Consider the following 19,198-nt stretch of genomic DNA (forward strand, 5'->3'; position numbering starts at 1 on the left):
GTCAAGTATTTGCAATATCCTGAGTGGTTTGCAGAATTCTGTGGTGTTACTGATAAATGTTCTGAGGTTCTCTCATAATAAAGAAGATAATGTGTGTCATCACTGTACATGGAGGTTCACTAGATAACATTATACTTGTTATTGTTATGTTTTGAATGACATTCTTAACAGATGTAATGGACAGATAACTCAAAACTGGATCTTTAAATTATTATAATTTGCTCCAATTGGGATGTATTTTCTGCAGAAATGATTGCTAATATTATGTGGTTATATAAAGTGTTAGTAAACTATGAAAATATGGAAAGAGTAACAAATGTCACAAGAGCAAATACTATCTTAATGTTTTTCATATACATGTAACAAAAATCTGCTAATAATCAAATAATAATGTAACACCAGGCCAGACTAAAATATATTTAAACTATCATAAAAACAAAACCTTGCCTGAAATAAATATTTCTCTTTCAGTTATATTTTCTAAAGTAACTCAGAGATTTGATTTACTTTTCAGAATCCTCAATTGCCTTTGACAATAATAATTAAGTACATTGTATCATACTGTGGCATATAGCAATCCTGCTGAAAAATGGAAAGATACGGATATACTCCTTACTAGACACTAACAGGTAATACATTGTACTAAGTGGTCCTACACTCAGACTGATGTCATTGCCAGAAAACTGCAGCATCCAGCACAGCTGGCTTAACTGGCTGGTGAAAGATTCCCCCCAATGTGAGGGAGTCCTTGGGATGTGTAACAAAGCTATAGTGGTTACAGCCCACCCCTTCTCCTGACCCCCAGTGGGGGTGGCATAGCCAAGGAAAGGAGGTATGGCCATGACATCTCAAACCCTGGTGATACCTAGCTGCAGGAAACACTGGTTGGGTTTGGGGCAGTCAGGCTTAAGTTAGAGTAGCCCCGAGGCTGCTCTAACTCATGCTGGAAACTCACCAATTCTCTGGGTGAACCTAGGATTACAGGATGGAAGGCCATAAAGGTAGTGTAAAACCAGGCACAGGTAATACAGAGCCAAAGTTTGAGGTCTAATATTGAACAAACTTTTGAATACTAAAGAAAAATCAGACTAGTTTGCATTGTGTTAACGAAAGATAAGCCAAGAAGAGATTTCTCTCTCTGAAGTCTGTGAAACACATGGTAATAGCTCAGGAAAAATTAAAATGCAGACAGACAAAGTATATGACCACAGGCAGATTTTAGAAATTGATTTGCAAGGAAAGGAAGTTTTGAAATTAGGTAATAAGCAGTTCTAGTCAAAGGGGCTTTTTCTATGCACAGTAAAACTTTTTTTCCTGATAGGGTTTGATTCTGGTATTTTATTATTTATTAACAATATTTTTATTATAACATTAGTCTAATGCCTGCTGCCTTATCCAAACACACACCACACGGAACACTGGCCATTACAGGAATATACTTTCCATATACATCATATTGATGAATGAGGTGACACCAAACAAATATAAAGGCAATGTAACATTATATATATATATATATATATATATGTTATCTAAATTTTATTAGAGTACCATTATTAAAAAGGAATTTTAAATGGATTTTCCCAGCTTAGCTCTTCTTTATCTGTATATCCAGAGCACAAACCAAGAAACTTCTGCGCTCATATACTAAGTATAATGCATAGTAATATTTTCAAACCATCCCAAACTGCACATAGATTCTTGTCTTCACATACTAAAATCCATTCCCTTATCAGCTACTTACAATATCTGGGTCCATTATTGAAATGTTATTACCTAATTTAGGGCAGCCATTTCTACATTTAAGAGTTCCAGTTGGTAATAGAACAGGTACATGGATACCTAAGCACTGATTTAGACTGGATCCCTTAGCTTAAGTACTTCAAGTTTGAAATTGGTCTCTTTAGTTGTTTGTGACAAAGTACACATGTGATGATGACCCTTCCCTGCAAGCCAGTGCGAAGACAGTTTCCCATCAGCTGCCAGGGGAATGCCCAGTATAAGCATATGGTAATGTTTTCCTTGGCAAGACCAAGTTTTTCAGACACACCTCATGACCTCCTTTTGGGTCCCTTGTTCCTCATGTTGAGTTGATTCTCACTCAGCAAGGCATTAAAGGCAAGGTTTTCAAAGGCAAAAATAGTGGTCAGGCTCCTAACTCCTATTGACTAGCAGTGAGAGTTAGGCACCTACCTGCCACCTGTGCCTTCGAAAAATCTACTCCTAAATGTCATTCTTTCAAAAATGAGGTCTCTTTTTGCTGTACATTGCACAGGAAAATAGGTGTTTAAAAGAAAATTAAGAAGAATTTACTATCACAATGGCTATAATTATTTTAATTAATTTGCCCCAGTTCAATAAACAAAACTGATCAGTTCACCATTAGACTTGACTTTGGGTTGCTCATCCCCACATGAGGGAGTCATAACTTAACCACGATTTCAGTATCTATGTTGTCATTCCAACCAAAGATTTGCTAATTAATGCATTATAGAAGCGTGTGATGTGTACAACAAATCTTGACAGACGAAATAATCTCACTCAATAGCATGTCACAAAGTTAACCAAAAAACTGTTGCATCTTTTATACTCACAAATAAAATTTTTCATCCCATACTGGATTCAAGTTTCCAAAGATAGTTTTAGTTCTCCGTTTGGTTTTGCCAACTTGTACTGTAACGTATGGATCACTTGAGCCTGTTTTATCCTTAGCTTGTAAACCCTGAGCACAAACCACTGCAACAAAAATGAAACAAACAGGTTTTACCCTGCAGCTTTCATTGCTAAGGACCACATGCAACAGTGACCCCCCCCCCCGAAAAAACAAACAAACAAAGAAACAAAAAAACCACACAGTATAGGGAGTCTTGAAAAGAAAGGCTAATAGGAAACAAAGGAGTGTTGAAGAGAATATCATTTTAACTTCTGTTAGCTGGGGACTTGATGCAGAAATTATTGGGTGTGTTCCATGGCCTCTGTTATGCAGAAGGTTAAACTAGATGATCATAATGACCCCTTTTGGCCATAAAAATCTATGAATCTAGCTAATGTGCAATAATCTAAAGATTAACTGCAGAGTTTATCTACTATACAGTGTGTATGATACAAGCCATGTATTTTCTGCAACACTGCACTGTAAGCAATGTAATGTTACAGTCTAATTCAAGTTCAAGTCTTATGATTCCCTGCACAGTAGGAAAAGCTTTCAAAGCTAAGAAAGGAGTTTTGCTTGTACTGGCAGAACTTTTGTCATGAGTTTTGGAACTAAACATGGATATCCGTAATGAGCACTTCACCCTATCGGTCCTCCTTGGCATACTTGGGACTAAAATAGTGTAATACTATATACAGTACTCAGCCAGTCAAAAGCCTTCAGTCACAATGGAGAGACTGCATTCAAGGAAATTAACTGTAACTGTCATTAGCCATGTATGTTGTAGCCATATTAGTCCCAGGATATTAGAGTGACAAGGTGGATGAGGTAATCTTTTATTGGATCAACTTTTGTTGGTGGAAAAGACAAGTTTCAAACAGAAGCAGAATTCTGTGTACTCAAAAGCTTGTCTTTCACCAACAGAAGATATTACCTCACCCACCTTGTCTCTCCATGAGCTGTGTAAACATTTTTCAGAGTTTATGATGGCTAATGTATATAGACTCTGCAGTAAATATAAATACATATCACTCGCTTTTCCCATCATAATTCATAACACTGGAAACCTCTCATTTGAATTCAAAATTGTCAAAACCAGAATAACCTGCAGCTGAAAAACTTGTCATGGCTGCTAACATCAGCAGAGATTTGTTTTATTATTTTGACCACTTTGTTTAAAATATCTTGATGGTACCATTTGGTTAACATATCCTGCTGTCAATCCCATGGGATAATGAAGCTCACCGTGTACTCAGAAAAGTGACTGTATAAAAATGGCACTTTCTGAGCCAGCAGATCTGCTCCCTGTGTGTGTTCAGAGTCAAATCTGCTGACTTATGAAAAAAAGTAAGTTTTCATTACTGTCAGCCCTGTAGAACACCACAGCGCTGGGGATTCAACTGGATTTGCTTCTGCCAGGCACTTCACTGTTAGCAGAAAGGGCACTTTTCAAAGTCACAAATGGCAAGCGGGCACCCAACTCCCACTGACTGCCAAAGAAGTCACATGCCAGGGTGCCTTTGGAAAATCTCCCCTGGAATGAACTAAATTCCAGTTGCAGGGTCACCTTCATCTGAAGAAGTGGGGTTTTTACCCACAAAAGCTTATGCCCAAATAAATCTGTTAATCTTTAAGGTGCCACCAGACTCCTCATTGTTTTTGTGGATACAGACTAACACTGCTACCCCTCTAATACAGGGTCACCTGTGTAACCCACTTCTGTCCTCAGTTATACCTGTGCAATCACACTGAACGTAAGAGACTTCCATAGGTAAACCTAAGAGCATAAACTGAGGGTAATGGGGCTACACAGCAGTCACTGAGGGGAGGATTTGGACTGCGTATCAGAGGGGAGCCTTTGTTTCTGGTGATGATTCATGAGCCACAAAGAACTCTTGGATTCTCAAATCAGGTTCATTGTTTAGGGCTGGCAGGTAGTGAAAACAACAGCATTCATCTTCTTACTTGCAAACTGAGTAAATTTGAAGAGGGAATAACTGAGGCATAATAAATGTGGATTTACACAATGCACCATTTTACAAAGTAATTTTGCAGAGTAGAATCATACTTTAAAGGGCAAATGCTGCTGGCATTCTCTGTAGCATGGAATGAGACCAAACAATGGAAAATCCAGAGCAGACATGATACACAGCTTACTTGAGGTGCTGCTATGCTGCTGCTGATCAGAAGCCACAGAGAAGATTCTGAAATACCTCAACAAGCCTGCCTGTTATGGGTGCATTGGAGCATGGCTAGGGGAAAACAGTTCAAAAGAAGAATATAGGGCAAGACTCCATTCTTATGGAAGGGAGAGAGGACAATGCCAGGTTGTTGAACCTGGGAAAGAGGTGTCCAGAGTTCTGTGGCTTGGGACTGAAGCTAAATAATTTCCTTGCAAAGAGGTACACAGTGAATTACACTGTAGTAACACTGAGTAATGAAACACAAACTCCCAGGTGGGGGTACATGTCTACCCTTCCTATTCCAAATTATTAGAAGCACTTGAGTCTGCCCTCTGCACTTTGCAGGAGCGGAAAGGTGGCTATTCTATTTCCAAACCAATTAACCTATTTTGGTTCAGTTTCTCCATCTGAAAATGGGGATAAGAAGTTTCTCTCACCACACAGAGTGGTAGGGCTAAATCCATTAATGCTGTAAGCTCTTTGCGATCCTGAGATGGAAGGTGCTATACAAGTGTAAAACATTGTTATGGGTTTGTATGATGCCTAGCAGGATGCAGTGCATGTCCATGAGTGAGAATCTTAGGTTCCACAACAAAAAACAAATAATAATATCATGAGAATAATGCTGTTACCCTTCCAGAAACATTTAATTTGTATAATGTGAGTCTCTGTATAGTGGATGTGCAAAGCCACAGCTGTATGCACAGAGGGCTGTGTTGCAGTTCCAGCGACCCAGCAGAAGCAAGGTATCTAAAAAAGGTTTGTTCTCCACTTTTCTGGCTCAGTAAGCCTCCTCCTGCATTTCTGTCTAGCTTCTACTTTCTCCTCCCAACCTGGACCACTTAACCTCTGTCTCTCCCCATCCCACCTCAGTACTCTCCTGGCTGCCTTTAACCACCCTGGTCTGCTCCCCAGCATCTGGGGCCTGATTCCCAGCTCTCTGAAGTCAGAATCTTTCTACTGATTGCAATGGGCTCTGGATCAGGCCCCAGGTCAGGATGCGTCCTGTCCTCTCCAGGCAGATATGACTAGAGCTTTGCTGTCTTCAGGCAGGTCTCGCAGGCTCCATTCACACATAAGTTCCAAGCAAGGAAAGGAACCATCAAGAAAAGGTGCCTCTCTTTTCCTTTGGGGGTTCTAGTTCTGTGACCTGGCTGTGTCAATTAGGGAACATTCATCTAATGGCCCTGATTCTACACCATTAAAGTTCATAGGAGTTTTGCCACTGCCATCAATGAGAGTAGGATCAAGCCCTTAATGGCTAGACTAGTTTTGTACCATCTGGTGCAGTTATTTTTGTACCTATCATATCATCCTACACTGTGGGTAAAGTATGAACGGATTCACGTATTTCCTCAGTAGCACATTAAGATAATTTCACATCTCTATGCTGGCTGTGCAGTTCCACTTAATTCACAGGCATAAACAGTAATAAGGACAGTGCTGTAAGACACAGGAATATGCATGTGTTTGGATCTTTGATCCACTGAAAAAATACAATATGTGATCATAATACTATTGAAGGTATATTGTAAACTACATTAGAAAAACCCACCATATTGCGTGTAAAGAACATCGATCACATGGGACTAAATTAAGCACACAAGTTTGCAAGTTGATCAATGGGTTAAAAAAAATTAATTATACCTGTTCACTAACACATGCATTAATGCTTAACAGAAAGCAAAACTTGTTTTCTTTTATTGTATTCACAAGTGAGTGGTGAAAGCTGGAAGGGGTTTTAAAGCTTATCTTCTGATCCCCTATGACACTACATCAAAATCCTGGAGAGGAAGGCAATGCATAATTCACTTTTAAAATCAGAAAATGGATTAGTTTTAATGACATTAAAGTTAAATTAAATTAATGTTCAATCTAATCAAATTCAAGGGCATTTAATGTTTCACATCACTAGTTTTTAATTCTTTACACTTGTAGTGAAGTTATTTCATGCAGTAGTACCATATGCAAGCTGGTCAGTTTGTGCAACCACTTATATTTAAGTTTCCTGTTCTGACATTTGAATTCAGAAACTAAAAGATATAAGCAATAAATTCCTGAGCTTTAACACAAAATGGGAATCTTTGTGAGAAGCTGGCCAAATTCAAAGGTGAAGAACAGTTTTGAGCAGATGTGTTAGATAAATATCATTTAATTGGAACACAATCTTACTCAAACAAAAATGGATGGGGACTCTCGTACCAAAAGAGCTGGAATTGTTAGTTTCTTCGCATTTCAGTCATTAAACACACATCAAGGAGATCAACTATAACCCTTGCAGTTGATCAATACTAGCAAAATCTCAAGCACAGGAGGCAGAACAGATGAAAAAAGAACAGTTAGTTATCTTCCCATCCTAAAATAGAAGGAGTTATTTATGTCTGAAGGAAATATACATTTATTTTACTGACACCGTCTATTCAGAGTAGAGGATTTGCCATGACTATTACTCAAGCTTCCAGTTAAGAGGTTATTGAACCAACCATTTATAGATACCCCTGAGATAAAATTTAACATGGAATTTCATCTTAGATTAGCAATAGGACTGGGGATGAAAGAGCTTCTTTCAACTAGAGAACATTTCAATATGAAAAAAAAAATCTCACCTCTGATGGTTATTTTTGCTGACCACTTGGATGTCCCATCCAACACACTCTGTTTTGCTGCCTTTGTGTATTGCACAAAATCTTCTCTGGAAATCTGGAACATTTCCTGGATCACTTCAAATACCTCTGGTCTATTTCTCTCCCTAATCTTCATTCTTTCCTTCATAGCAGTAATAATATTCTGGGTCTTATCTTCTGCACCATGTTTAGAACTCTTCTCTACAGCTCCTGAGTTTTAAAATAAATGAAGTGATCAATGTATTCAAAGAAACACTGGAGCAAGTGACATATCACATCATGTTTGGTTTTCACTTCTATAACCCCTAGCCAATATTAGGTACGATGCTGGAGTACAGCTCTTCCAAATATTATAAACTAGAAGCCAAGGTGCCATCCCACAAGAGAAAAAGCATTTGGGAACTGCTGTGCCATCCACTGGGATGTAATTCTCTATACTGAAGGTTAGGATTGTAATTTTACCTGAGATTATACTGATGAGTATTTCATATTTTTCAATACTAGGTGATGAATGAGTCTTAAGTGGCCTCTATAATTGAGAAAGAATGTATGTCAAATGACTCAGTGGTAGGGAAGTTGTCTGTCTATATTGAGTTTTCAGGATCTGACCCTCTCCGAAAAACATTACTCTTTCAGATATTTAAAATGTTACTCTTCCTTTCTGAGCACTTAATATAATAGCATTTATATGTCCTTCTTTTGTATAGTTTCCTTAGCGAATGAGTAAAATTCTACTTGCTAGGTAGACTGATAGAAGCTAGAAGGAATTCCATGCTGAATGGGAAACCCTGATTTTCAAGGCACAGACTATTTGGTGTATTACAGTTGCCAAATATTATAGCATTGCATGACAATTATAAATTTAAGACAAAAAGAAAAGGAGTACTTGTGGCACCTTAGAGACTAACCAATTTATTTGAGCATAAGCTTTTCCTGGATGCATACTGTGCATCCGATGAAGTGAGCTGTAGCTCACGAAAGCTTATGCTCAAATAAATTGGTTAGTCTCTAAGGTGCCACAAGTACTCCTTTTCTTTTTGCGAATACAGACTAACACGGCTGCTACTCTGAAATTTAAGACAGTCACTGTTTCCCATTACAAACCCCTTTTATCAGAGAGCTGATAACTTGACCAAAAAATATGAACCGTTTCAGATGCTTTCAGGACAACTCAGAAGGTAAATCCCAGAGTTTGTAGGTACTGTATACACTTGAGTAAATTTCTCCTCATCCCCTCATGGCAGATCATTTCCACAAGACCATATCCAAAAGCCACATAAGCCAGGCATTACAGGCAAAATCCATTCCACCAACACAGAGCCTAAGTGCTTAGAGCCTCAGGGCTGCTCTGTCTTGTGCCAGGTAGAACAACTCCCCCTCCCAAGAGCTAGCACAGGAAGCCCAAACTAGGATCACTGGAGGGCAGCACACTCCGGTCACATCTCCTTCCAACTAAGTAGGTCACTGGAAAGCTCAGTACTCCATGAGCAGAAGCGGGGTGAGCTGGTTTCATGTTAACTCTCCTGCTGGCTCTAAGCCAGCTTTCCATCCCCTTGGGCCTCTGAAATAGTGGCCAATATCTGGCCCTTGTTGATTAAATTCTGGTTGCAATTGGGTAGATAACTCAGGGTATGTACCAATGGGACAATTTAGAGACATTTTGCAAAGAATGCTGCTCTAGGAGAGCAGAGGGAAAGATGGTTTGGGAGGGGGTAAAGAAGGGGTACAGAACCTTGAATTTTTTAATAAAAAACAAATCAAAGGATTGTTATTAACCATCACACTCAGAAACGAGGGGACTCTACATTATTCTGTTCTCAGCTGTCACAATAACCAGGTGCCAGCTTCAAAACAGAGATTTGCGATCTTCCCCCAGGATGGGATAGCAAACTTAAGACATGTCAGTACATGCATATGTCAAAATAGGAGAAAGTTCTTTATTAAGAGTAGTGAAGGGGCAAGAAAGATAAGAAACATATTGCTTTGTTTCAACTGTCTGTGACTCCTGGATGGAAACCTAATGATGGACCATAGGTGTCATGGGGCCAGTTCTGGGAAAGAGCCCACCTGTGCCCTGTTTAGCTATCACATAGCACTCGTCCATAACTAGCACAGAAATGTAACATTACAGTAAGCTTTGTTTACATTGCTGCTACTAAGCATCAATGTCAAGAAAAGTTAAAAGGAAGAAAGCTGAACACTAAAAGCTGAATTGAGGCATAGTTCTCTGATAGGGTGGCATGGAGCTGCTCCTCCCAACAGGAGACCCTAGAGACATTCCATCTCAGGGAGGAGACAGGCTATGTCCTCAAGCTCCCCAGCATGCAGGGACAGAGCTCCCAATGCCATACCCCTTTGGAGGGTGCAGCATAACTCCTCCAGTTCTGCTAGCCAATGTAGAGGGGTGAGCATGGCTCTACCTCTTCGCTGTCTCCTTGCCCATGTCTTGCACTCCACTATAGTATGGGGACATGGATGGGCCCTACTGAGGCAGAGAACTAAAAAGGACTCCTTGTATCTTCCACTGCCTTTCTACTTTGGGCTCCTGGGGAGCAGCAGGGCACAATGTGACCCCAAGCGCTGAAACCAGAGCCTAAGGAAGTTCCTTTCTCTAACACAACTCCCATTACTGTTCATTTCCCAAACTGTAGGTGGGTGGCAGAAAAGACCAAAGAATAGTGCCTATGCGATTGCAAAAACAACGAGAAGTCCTTGTGGCACCTTACAGACTAACTAATTTATTTGGGCATAAGCTTTCATGGGCTATAACCCACTTCATCAAATGTATGGAGTGAAAAATACAGTTCATGAAAAGAGGAGAGTTGCCTTACCAAGTTTGGGGGGGGGGGGGGAGCAGTGCTAACGAGGCCAATTCAATCAGGGTGGATGTGGTCCATTCCCAACAGTTGACAAGAAGGCGTGAAACCTACCCACGTGATTGTAATTTATATACAGCATATGTGTAGGGCAGGGCTCGTGCTATTCTACAATCAGTGAAAGTGGCCGAGGAAGGAAACGGAATATTAGGAGGAGCAAAACTTTCAGCATCTCTTTGTTCAGGTGACTTGGTTAGCGGGCAGGGACATTTGCTGGTTTGCTTACAGCAGCAAAACCACTAGAGCTGCCCCAGTACATAAAATAGACATGTGCCTAAAGAGAGTCACAAGGCTGGGGAAGGCATCATTAAAAGTTCTTCACAGCTGAAGGCTGAACTTGTAATTCATGAATGGAGAATTTACAGGGCTTTCAAGATATTTATTTTTCTAAATATATTCACTGATCACTGTGGCACTTCAGAGCTAACTATGCTGTTGTAAAGTCCTCTCCTTTCTGTCTAATGAAAGCATTGTTGAGAGGCAGCCCCATCACTGCGTATTGTACTTGAGTAACATAGTGTTTTAGGTGTCTGATAACGAATTGGTTTATTTCTCGGCTCAGAGTAGGGTGTGAGGTTGAGGACGAGGAAGGAAACATAGCTCTGAGGAGAGCATGGGAAAGTGGGGCGTGGCATTTCAAACTATAGCGCACATCCATGAGCAGAACACCACCAGAAACAGGTGGTCAATGCTATGTTAAAAATGATAGCAGCAGAGAAGGGAGGTAGCTGGGATCACTGAGCAGGATACACCACAGGTGTGCATGCCATATGGAGACTGTCAAGAACAGCAAGAAGATTTTCTAACCAATGAAACAGTGATGTGATAGACACATCACTTTTTTCACGACAGGTCCTGTGGGAATAGATGCTACTGATTGTTGATTCATACTATTGAAATCTGTGGACGAATTCTGCAGTTACTCATTCCTTATTAAGTAAAGACTAGCTTTGATTCCAGTGGGAGATTTGCCTGAGTTAGAATGATAGGATTGGACCCTGGCTATGTATTTCTGCACTGACATCTATCCCAGTACACATTTATTTAAAATGTTGCTTTCTGCACTCTCCACCTGAGATGCTTTTTTTTTTCCTCTTCTTCTCATGAGGGTCCCAAGAGGGAGTAACTTATATAACCTTACAACAGCCGACTTTAGTACAACACGGGCAGTATAATGGAGAATACTCAGTCTAATGCTGCTGGCAACAGCCAGTTGCTATTTCAGTTAATTTATACTGACATGGCTGCTTAAAATAAAGCATTAAAAGTTTATCAAAACCAGAAAATGTGGGTGCCTGTTTAATGAAGCAAGTAATTTATTCAGGCTTTTTATAACCACAGTCCACAAACCTCTCCTCCATAGCCAGTTTTAGCTCTAGGCACTTTGAAATTCATACGCTGGCTGGAGCAAAAGGAATGGTTGCAGTCTGCATTGGATAAAGGAAAACAATGAATATGAGGGAGCCAAGTTATGAGCACATTTATAAAACGTAGCAAATAAGTGTATTTTGTACAGAGATCTATCATACAGCTGTGTGCACTTCTCTCAAAGGCCACCTAATCCTGGCTCTATGCCAGCTAGGGAGACCTGTCCATTTCCCATGCTGCAAGATTGAGTGCATTACTAAAAGTATCCTGGAAGCCCTTACAATTGTGCCATTTTTGCCTGAGTTAAATAGATGAGGTTATGTTAGAATACACTATACAACATAATTAGTATAAGAAAAAAACTTATAGAACATTGCAAATAAAGATGTCACATTATTTAGTTACCTAGGGCAATAGGATAGTTTGTAAGAATAATCACTGTGTGCAAATATTGTTAGAAATATATTCCACATAACCAACAGTCAGATTGTTGGCCTTGATAAGGCAGCTTGTATAGTCAATGCTTTGTAGCTGGTTTTGTTTGTTTTTTCTATTACTGATCTTTGGTGATCAGGTCTTCTGGCATCTAAACTGGCCTTCTGCCTTAAGGAACTCTTTCAGTATTTACTATAGATGAGGGCAGCAGAATCATCAGGAATATTAGCAGCTGTAGAGCACTTTTACATTTCCAAGCACTGTGCGAACATTATCTAATTAGCCTTCCTCACACAATTCCTGTGGGGGTACATGGAGGTACTGAAGGTATTATTATTCCCTTTTTACGCTGGGTGAAACTAAAACACAGTGAGGTTAAGTGACTTGCTCTGCAATTAGAATTTGAGAGTTCCAGCTCTGTGCTTAATCTGCTGGAGTATAATCCCTTTTCCGTGATGCCATCAGGCACTACTATTTTGTTTTGATGGCATTTTTCTTTAAAGCTCTCTCGGGTTGTCATGACTCAAGAAGAGGCTCTCTGTCCGACAGCACTGAAAGGGTCTTCTATCAGCATGGGGACTTCATTGGAAGCTTATAGAATCTTTTGAGCTCATCATCTTTTTTTTATTATTTATATTGTGCCTGAACGATGCTAGGCACTTTACAGAGCAGCAAAGACACAGATATATGTATGGCCATATGGGAGGCATGGCTTGATCCACTGCACAAGATTGGAAAGGCAATGGATGAGGTGGGAGTGGAATGCTGGAGGCTGAATTCCATGGGGTATATAACACAGTAGCATAATCTTCTATGGCTTCTGTATCTTGAGAATCCCTGAGAATCTCTGTGCCCGGTACTGACAAACAGGTAGTTTTTGAACGATGAAGACAAATTCTAGTGAGCAAAGATTTCAAACTGAAAAAGGAGACATGCTTAGAAAAAAAAATCCTTATGCACACAAAGGTTAAGTGCCAATACAAAACAAATACCAGCTGGAGAGACCTCAAGCGATTTCCAGTTGTATGGGGAGGTGAAAGATGACTATTGAAATGCTTCGACAATGTGATAAATATAGTAACTTTGACCTTACATGTCTTTTTGCTAGACATCAAAAAAGCAACATGCTTCATTTTCCATCATTGCCTTTCATTAATAAGTAGAGACTGAGGAAATTAAGCTGTAATAATAAATCATGGATACATTCAATGTGGCAGTAGTGTCAAAATTCATGCTTATTTTCCATGCAATACAGATAAAATTGGAAATATGCATTAATTAATACAAGATACAATAGCCAAACTGTATGGCATAATTTAATGAAACTATTCTTATATCCTGTAATACGGCCAATCCATTAACAGCCTTGTACGTGCATTATTGATTAGAGTCATTTAGACAATACAGTGGCCTATATTGTACAATAAAATTAACAAAGCCTTCTTACCCAAGGACTGATCCCAACAACATGGCAAAGATAATTTCTGACTTAATACCTACTTCTGAAAGCAGCATCTTGGTGAAAATGAGCGGCTTAATGAATAGAGCACTGATTTTATTGTTTAACCTCAGTCTAGGACCATCTTGGAATACTGACCCAATTGAGCTTGTTATCTGAACTCATTTCTAGTGGACAGCAATCTGCCCTTAAAACCAAACTGTAGCCGCTCGAAAGACAATCCATCATAGCAATCACCAGATTGCTAGCCAGACAGATTGTCTGGTGGGGTGTTAAAGAGAGACAATGGGCCAGATTTCCAGACTATGTACATGGCTGTGGCTCCACTGAGGTCAAATCAGCCAAGGCTCTGGCCTTTCCTTTTTTAATACTGCTAATTGCAGCCCTCTCTCTCTCACACACACAGGGGCAAAACACAGCATGGAATTCAGAAAGATATTTAAAATTTTCTTTGCTGGCTGATTCCATGTCAGTGATGAAACTTTAAAATTTCTTTTCAACCTAAAAGACATTGTATAAGGACCTAATTTTCAAATACAGGTGGCATAGTAGAATCCAAAGCCAGCATTTGAGTACTCAGATCTACACATGGGCAGCCAAAATTGATATTTGGGCACTTAAAGCACTCAAAAGTGTGATCTGGGGGCCCAAAAATATCAAAGATTGGATCCCTTATGTGGATTTAAGTTTTATATCTATAGCTTAAATTGTAGATGTTTACTTGATCAAAACGGCCTGTGCCTCACCTCGGAGAGGAAGCAGAGAAACCAAAGGGGAACATCCTTTATCTCAGATGCGTGGGCCCATGTTAGGTTTGTAACTTTGCCAAGTGCTCAGATAGCCTGGTGATATGTGTGGCATAAGTATCAACTGAACATTAGGTCCCAGGATGATGCAGTGGCAAAACAGCAACACCACCACCCCTCACTAACATGGTTCCTGGATGTGTCAAGAAGGAGTGAGTAGGTGTTATTACCTCTATATACATATATGGCACTGGTGAGACCTGTGTTGGAATACCATGTCCAGCTCTCGCATCCACACGTTTAAAAAGATGTTGGAAAACTGGAGAGGGTTTAGCAAAGAGCTGAAAGAATGACTTGCAGTCTGAAAAACATGCCTTCCAATAACAATGGGAGACTAAAGGAGCTCACTCTAATTAGCTATTAAAAAGGTTCAGAGACATCTTTATCAGGGTTCACAATTACCTACATAGGGAGAAGATTTCTGATAGTAGAGGGCTCTTTAATCTAGCAGACAAAGGCATAACAAGAGAAAATGCCTGGAAATTGAACTCAGGAAAGCTTAGATAGTGATGGCAATTAACTACTGGAACAGCATACCAACTCTCCATTGAAAATCAATGATATTTGCGCTCTTAAGTCACTTAGGCACACTTGGAAATGCTACACTGTATGGCCCGTATTGTATCTCATGGGAGGTGGTGCCTTCTGACCTTAAAATCTATTAAATAAAAGGACAGATATACAGATTGACAGTGTACGTAAAAAAACAAATCCAATATTATATCTACAATCTAATTCTAGCAGTTTGTACCATGTGTAAATGTTAAAAACAAGTATACCAAATGTTTGTGCATATGTAGTTGTGGTGTTAACATTTGTTAGAGCAATTATGCCTAAACGTCAAGCCAAAAAATATTTTTGAGCCTTTAAATTCAAAATTTATTTCAAAATGTAAACAATTATTAAACAAAGAAACAAAGTATTAGATCTCAGTGGATCCACACTAGGGATGTATTTGGCCTACTAACAACTAGAAGTAACAGTCCAGATTCAGGGGTGAGGTCTGAAGTGTTATATGTTGATAAATGAGTGTAAAACAGCAGAACTAGATCTAAAGGATATATGCACAGAGGCACTTCAATAGAGGTATCTACTAGGTAAAACCACAAGCAGCTAGGTATAAGAAAGTGTAAGTTTAAGTAGGAGCACCCCCCACCCCTCCTCACGCACACATGTACACAGGGCTCAATACTGCCAGATACTGATAACTCAGGCCATGTGTGGCAAAATACCTTGTTTGCCTCAGTAGGCTCAGTCCTTTTTAGCCTTGGAGACTCAGGATTGGGGCAAGGCAAATCCTTACAGGTGGCATGGGGTCCTGCTACTCATCTCCTCAGTCAGTCCCTTGTGCTTGTTTTCCTTCCCTTCTGGGGAGCAAGTGCAGCCTCCCCACTGGGAGGATCTGGTATCTTGCTGCAAACAGCCTATTAGCAGCTACCTCTCACTCTCCCCCTCCTACCAACCAGGGGAGGGTTTAAAAAGATCCCAAGTAGTTGGAGTCACCTGAACCTAATTGGTTCCCTAGCAACCCCTTTTCCAGCTGAACCCTATTGCCCCCTGGTTCTCTCTCCTCAGTGGATAGGGAGGGGCCTTTTAATCCCCTGGGACTAATTACTACCCCCCCCCTTTTGTAGTTGTTTGTCCTGGGTTTAACACACATGATACAGAAAAAGCATTTAAACATATGCTTAACTTCAAGCACACAAATAGCCTAATTGACTGCAATTTCCTACCATGTATAGTGACAGGAAATTTGTTTAGTTCTTAAGTAGCTTCTCAAGGAAAAGTCTCTGTGCCTCTCTCCTTACCGAGTTCTCTCTGTGGTACTGTGGATCAAGTGGGTAAAAACTGCAGGAGGATGACTACCCTCAATATCTGGGGACAATAGCTGGGTCAGTATTACAAGATGATCCTAGATCCCTCTTTACACCCTCTGAATTTAATCTGCCGGCAATTGGGAAGAAAGGGCTTCTTTGAACTATGACTCTCTCAAACAGCAGAAAGTCACTTCTCAGAGCTTCTCCAAGGCACCACCCCCAATTGCCAGTGTACTGATTTCTATATGCCTGGGAACAAATGAACTCAAGCATTGCTCGCTCCATTAGAAATGGACCCAAAAGACAGAAAGTTCAAGTCTGAGTTCACTCAAGATTAGGGATGTCTGGATTTGAGTTATCACTGCATAATATTAATATTATTCTATGTAGGGCTGTAGAATAGGTGAACATGCCAAAGAAATTACGCTTGTCATATCAAGCTTCCAGGCCAAAACTGAGTCCTCGCAGTATAATTCAGAACAGGTACAGAATGTCCAGAGTGGTCATGACTGCTGGGTGATTTATGGAAGAGATAGATTATTAGACAACGTTTGGTAAGAGGAGGAAGGAACCTGACTAACAATAACAGACATTCTTCCAAGCAAAAGGGGATGTCACGAAAGACACAAAGTCAAGAGTACGGTGCATGCAGCCATTTGATCTATAATGCCCTCTGTAATATTTCACTTCCACTAATGTTAAATGGAAGTGTTCTGAATATGCATTCTCTCAGATAAAGGAGTGAACCTTTTGCTCTGCAATGATATTTTTTTCTTATATAAGCTAAAAATGCTTCTAAACAATTAGATCATATTGCCCTGGCCTTCCTAGATCTGCATGTAGAAGAGTTCCCCCTCCCAACGCAAAAAAAGGGTACAGCCATCCAGCAGTGAGTGACATCCCTTCCTCCTGGACCAGGAGTACGACTCTACCCAAGGTCCAAGATCCATGCACAGTATTTGTAGGAGACGGATATTGTTCCCACTGCTCTTTTTGTGCAGTCCTCTCAGTGCCACAGAAGAGGGTGGGAATTGTAGAAGCAGCAGTAGGCAGGAAAAGTGCTGGCAGCACAGCTCTGAACTAGGTGGTACAAGATTCCCTGAAGCAGATGTAGATGGGGCAGGCCTCTATTAGACCTGCTGAGATCCATATCCCAAGATCTGCAAGTTCTGGTTCTAGTACCCCTGCCCATTCTATCAGGAGGGGAACCCCACACCCCTGATCAAACAATCTAGGGAAAATTCCATGATGGGCACATTGTGGAGTTTGCCTATTGCTGGCCCTCTCCTTTGGGCTTTTCTGTGGGAGGGTGCGATCTGGATCCACTACTAATAAAAATGGAAAAAGAGGCAATCTAAAATGTTAAGTATGGCAGCTCACTGTTGCTTTGTTCTTGCACTGAGGGTGATAACCAATTAGTCAACAAATTACTTGCACATATTCTGTTGCCAGCAGCACTACAATCTGACAGAAACTTTATTTCATTTTTATGCTTGAAAGTATAAGCCAAGTGATTCCCAAAAGACCCACTACGCCAAATCACTACACAGAACTGAAAGAGATCAATGGTCTGATACACAACAAATTATTTTTTTAGATGGAGTCTTAAAATGTTGCTGGAATCAAATATGTCAGTTGGTCAAATGAGAGTAGACAGAATCTGACACTTGCTCTATATTATACACTCCTCTTACTCGGGGCATGTACTGCCCAGGAAACAGAAGTTCTGAACACTTGTTAAAAGACTTATTTGTTAGCATCCTGTTTACATTAAACATGGCTGAAACTTGAAACCATGCCAGCAGCAAGCCTAGTCTACACCATAATGCATAGTTTTATAACATCACTTTCAGCACAAACGAACAAACCTTCTTTTCATACTGTTTAATTAAAGTATACTAGCAATTCAGGTGTCAAACAAGGTTGCTACTAGCTCAGTTTCAACCATAATGTGGAACCAAAGTTAGACACTGTTTGATTTGCAAATTCTCCATTGCGCTATGGCCTCTTTGAGTCTGTGCATCTGGTCAGCTGGCAATTCCCCCTGCACAGTGGGAATCCTTGGGTGTCATAAAGCTGGAAAATGGCTCTATGCCATCCAGCATCATAATCCATGGCATAAAGAGTATGGCTGGGAGAGAGAGGGTGTGGCTGGAACATCAATATACTCTGGCTATACCTAGCTGCTACAATGGTCCCTCAAGGACATGATGGCTATTGCATAAGATAGAGCAACCCTAGGCTGCTATAACATATACTGGGGGCCAAAAAAGTCTCTTTTAGCCCCAGAATTGACAAGTCATAAAGGTGGCAGGTCCTGATTCCCTACTGCCTTGCATTGCACAGAATGCACAGTGGGTATAAAACACTACCAAATTTAGTATGATCTAAAAATATTCCCAAGTTAGTTTTTGGGAGCGATGCTCAGGGTGGCCAGAGTCAATTGGCTTCGCCCGCCCATTTCCTGGATCCCAATAAGGCCAGAGTCAATTGGGCCATAAAGGGGACAACAGATGATAGCAAAGTTCACTCCGGGGATGAAGGAAGGTTAGTCACCAGGCACAGAGGCATTAGGTATAGTCCCCTACTATGCTTGTAAATATGGAGTGCATCTACCTGATATGGGCTCAGCAGCTTTTCTATCAGCTATCTGAAGATGGCTTATCACTTGGCAGGGGATTATCCAAATTAATTTTTAGTATTCTTGATGGCAGGAATCCAATATGGTAACAGTGCATTAGTGCAAGACCTTTGATTCATCCCAATCCCAAACACAGGGCTGGGAGTTACTAAAACCAGAATCTGCAAGGAGGATTGTAACAAGGGTGTTGAGCTTTAAATGCCAGTATAATATCCCTTTGTGTTATTAATGAGTTTTATCCCAGTAAAACAAGGTAAATTACTAAGAGGTTGATTGGATTGAGGGGAAAAGAAAGAAAATTCCTCATTGTATGCAGCACTTCCTTATCTCTTAAAT

General features: G+C 40.3%; 1 protein-coding gene across 1 annotated transcript in view; it reads right to left on the reverse strand.

The window, feature by feature from the left end:
• UNC13C (unc-13 homolog C) overlaps positions 1-19,198 on the reverse strand; it is a 397,169-nt gene that overhangs the window by 240,175 nt on the left and 137,796 nt on the right. Inside the window, exons 8-9 of the mRNA XM_074966314.1 lie at positions 7,443-7,670; positions 2,595-2,736 (exon numbers count right to left, since the gene is read on the reverse strand). Coding sequence (XP_074822415.1) covers positions 2,595-2,736; positions 7,443-7,670 — 370 coding nt within the window. The remainder of the gene's footprint in view (positions 1-2,594; positions 2,737-7,442; positions 7,671-19,198) is intronic.

This window comes from Natator depressus, chromosome 10 (genome assembly GCF_965152275.1).
Source record: "Natator depressus isolate rNatDep1 chromosome 10, rNatDep2.hap1, whole genome shotgun sequence".
NCBI lineage: Eukaryota > Metazoa > Chordata > Testudines > Cheloniidae > Natator > Natator depressus.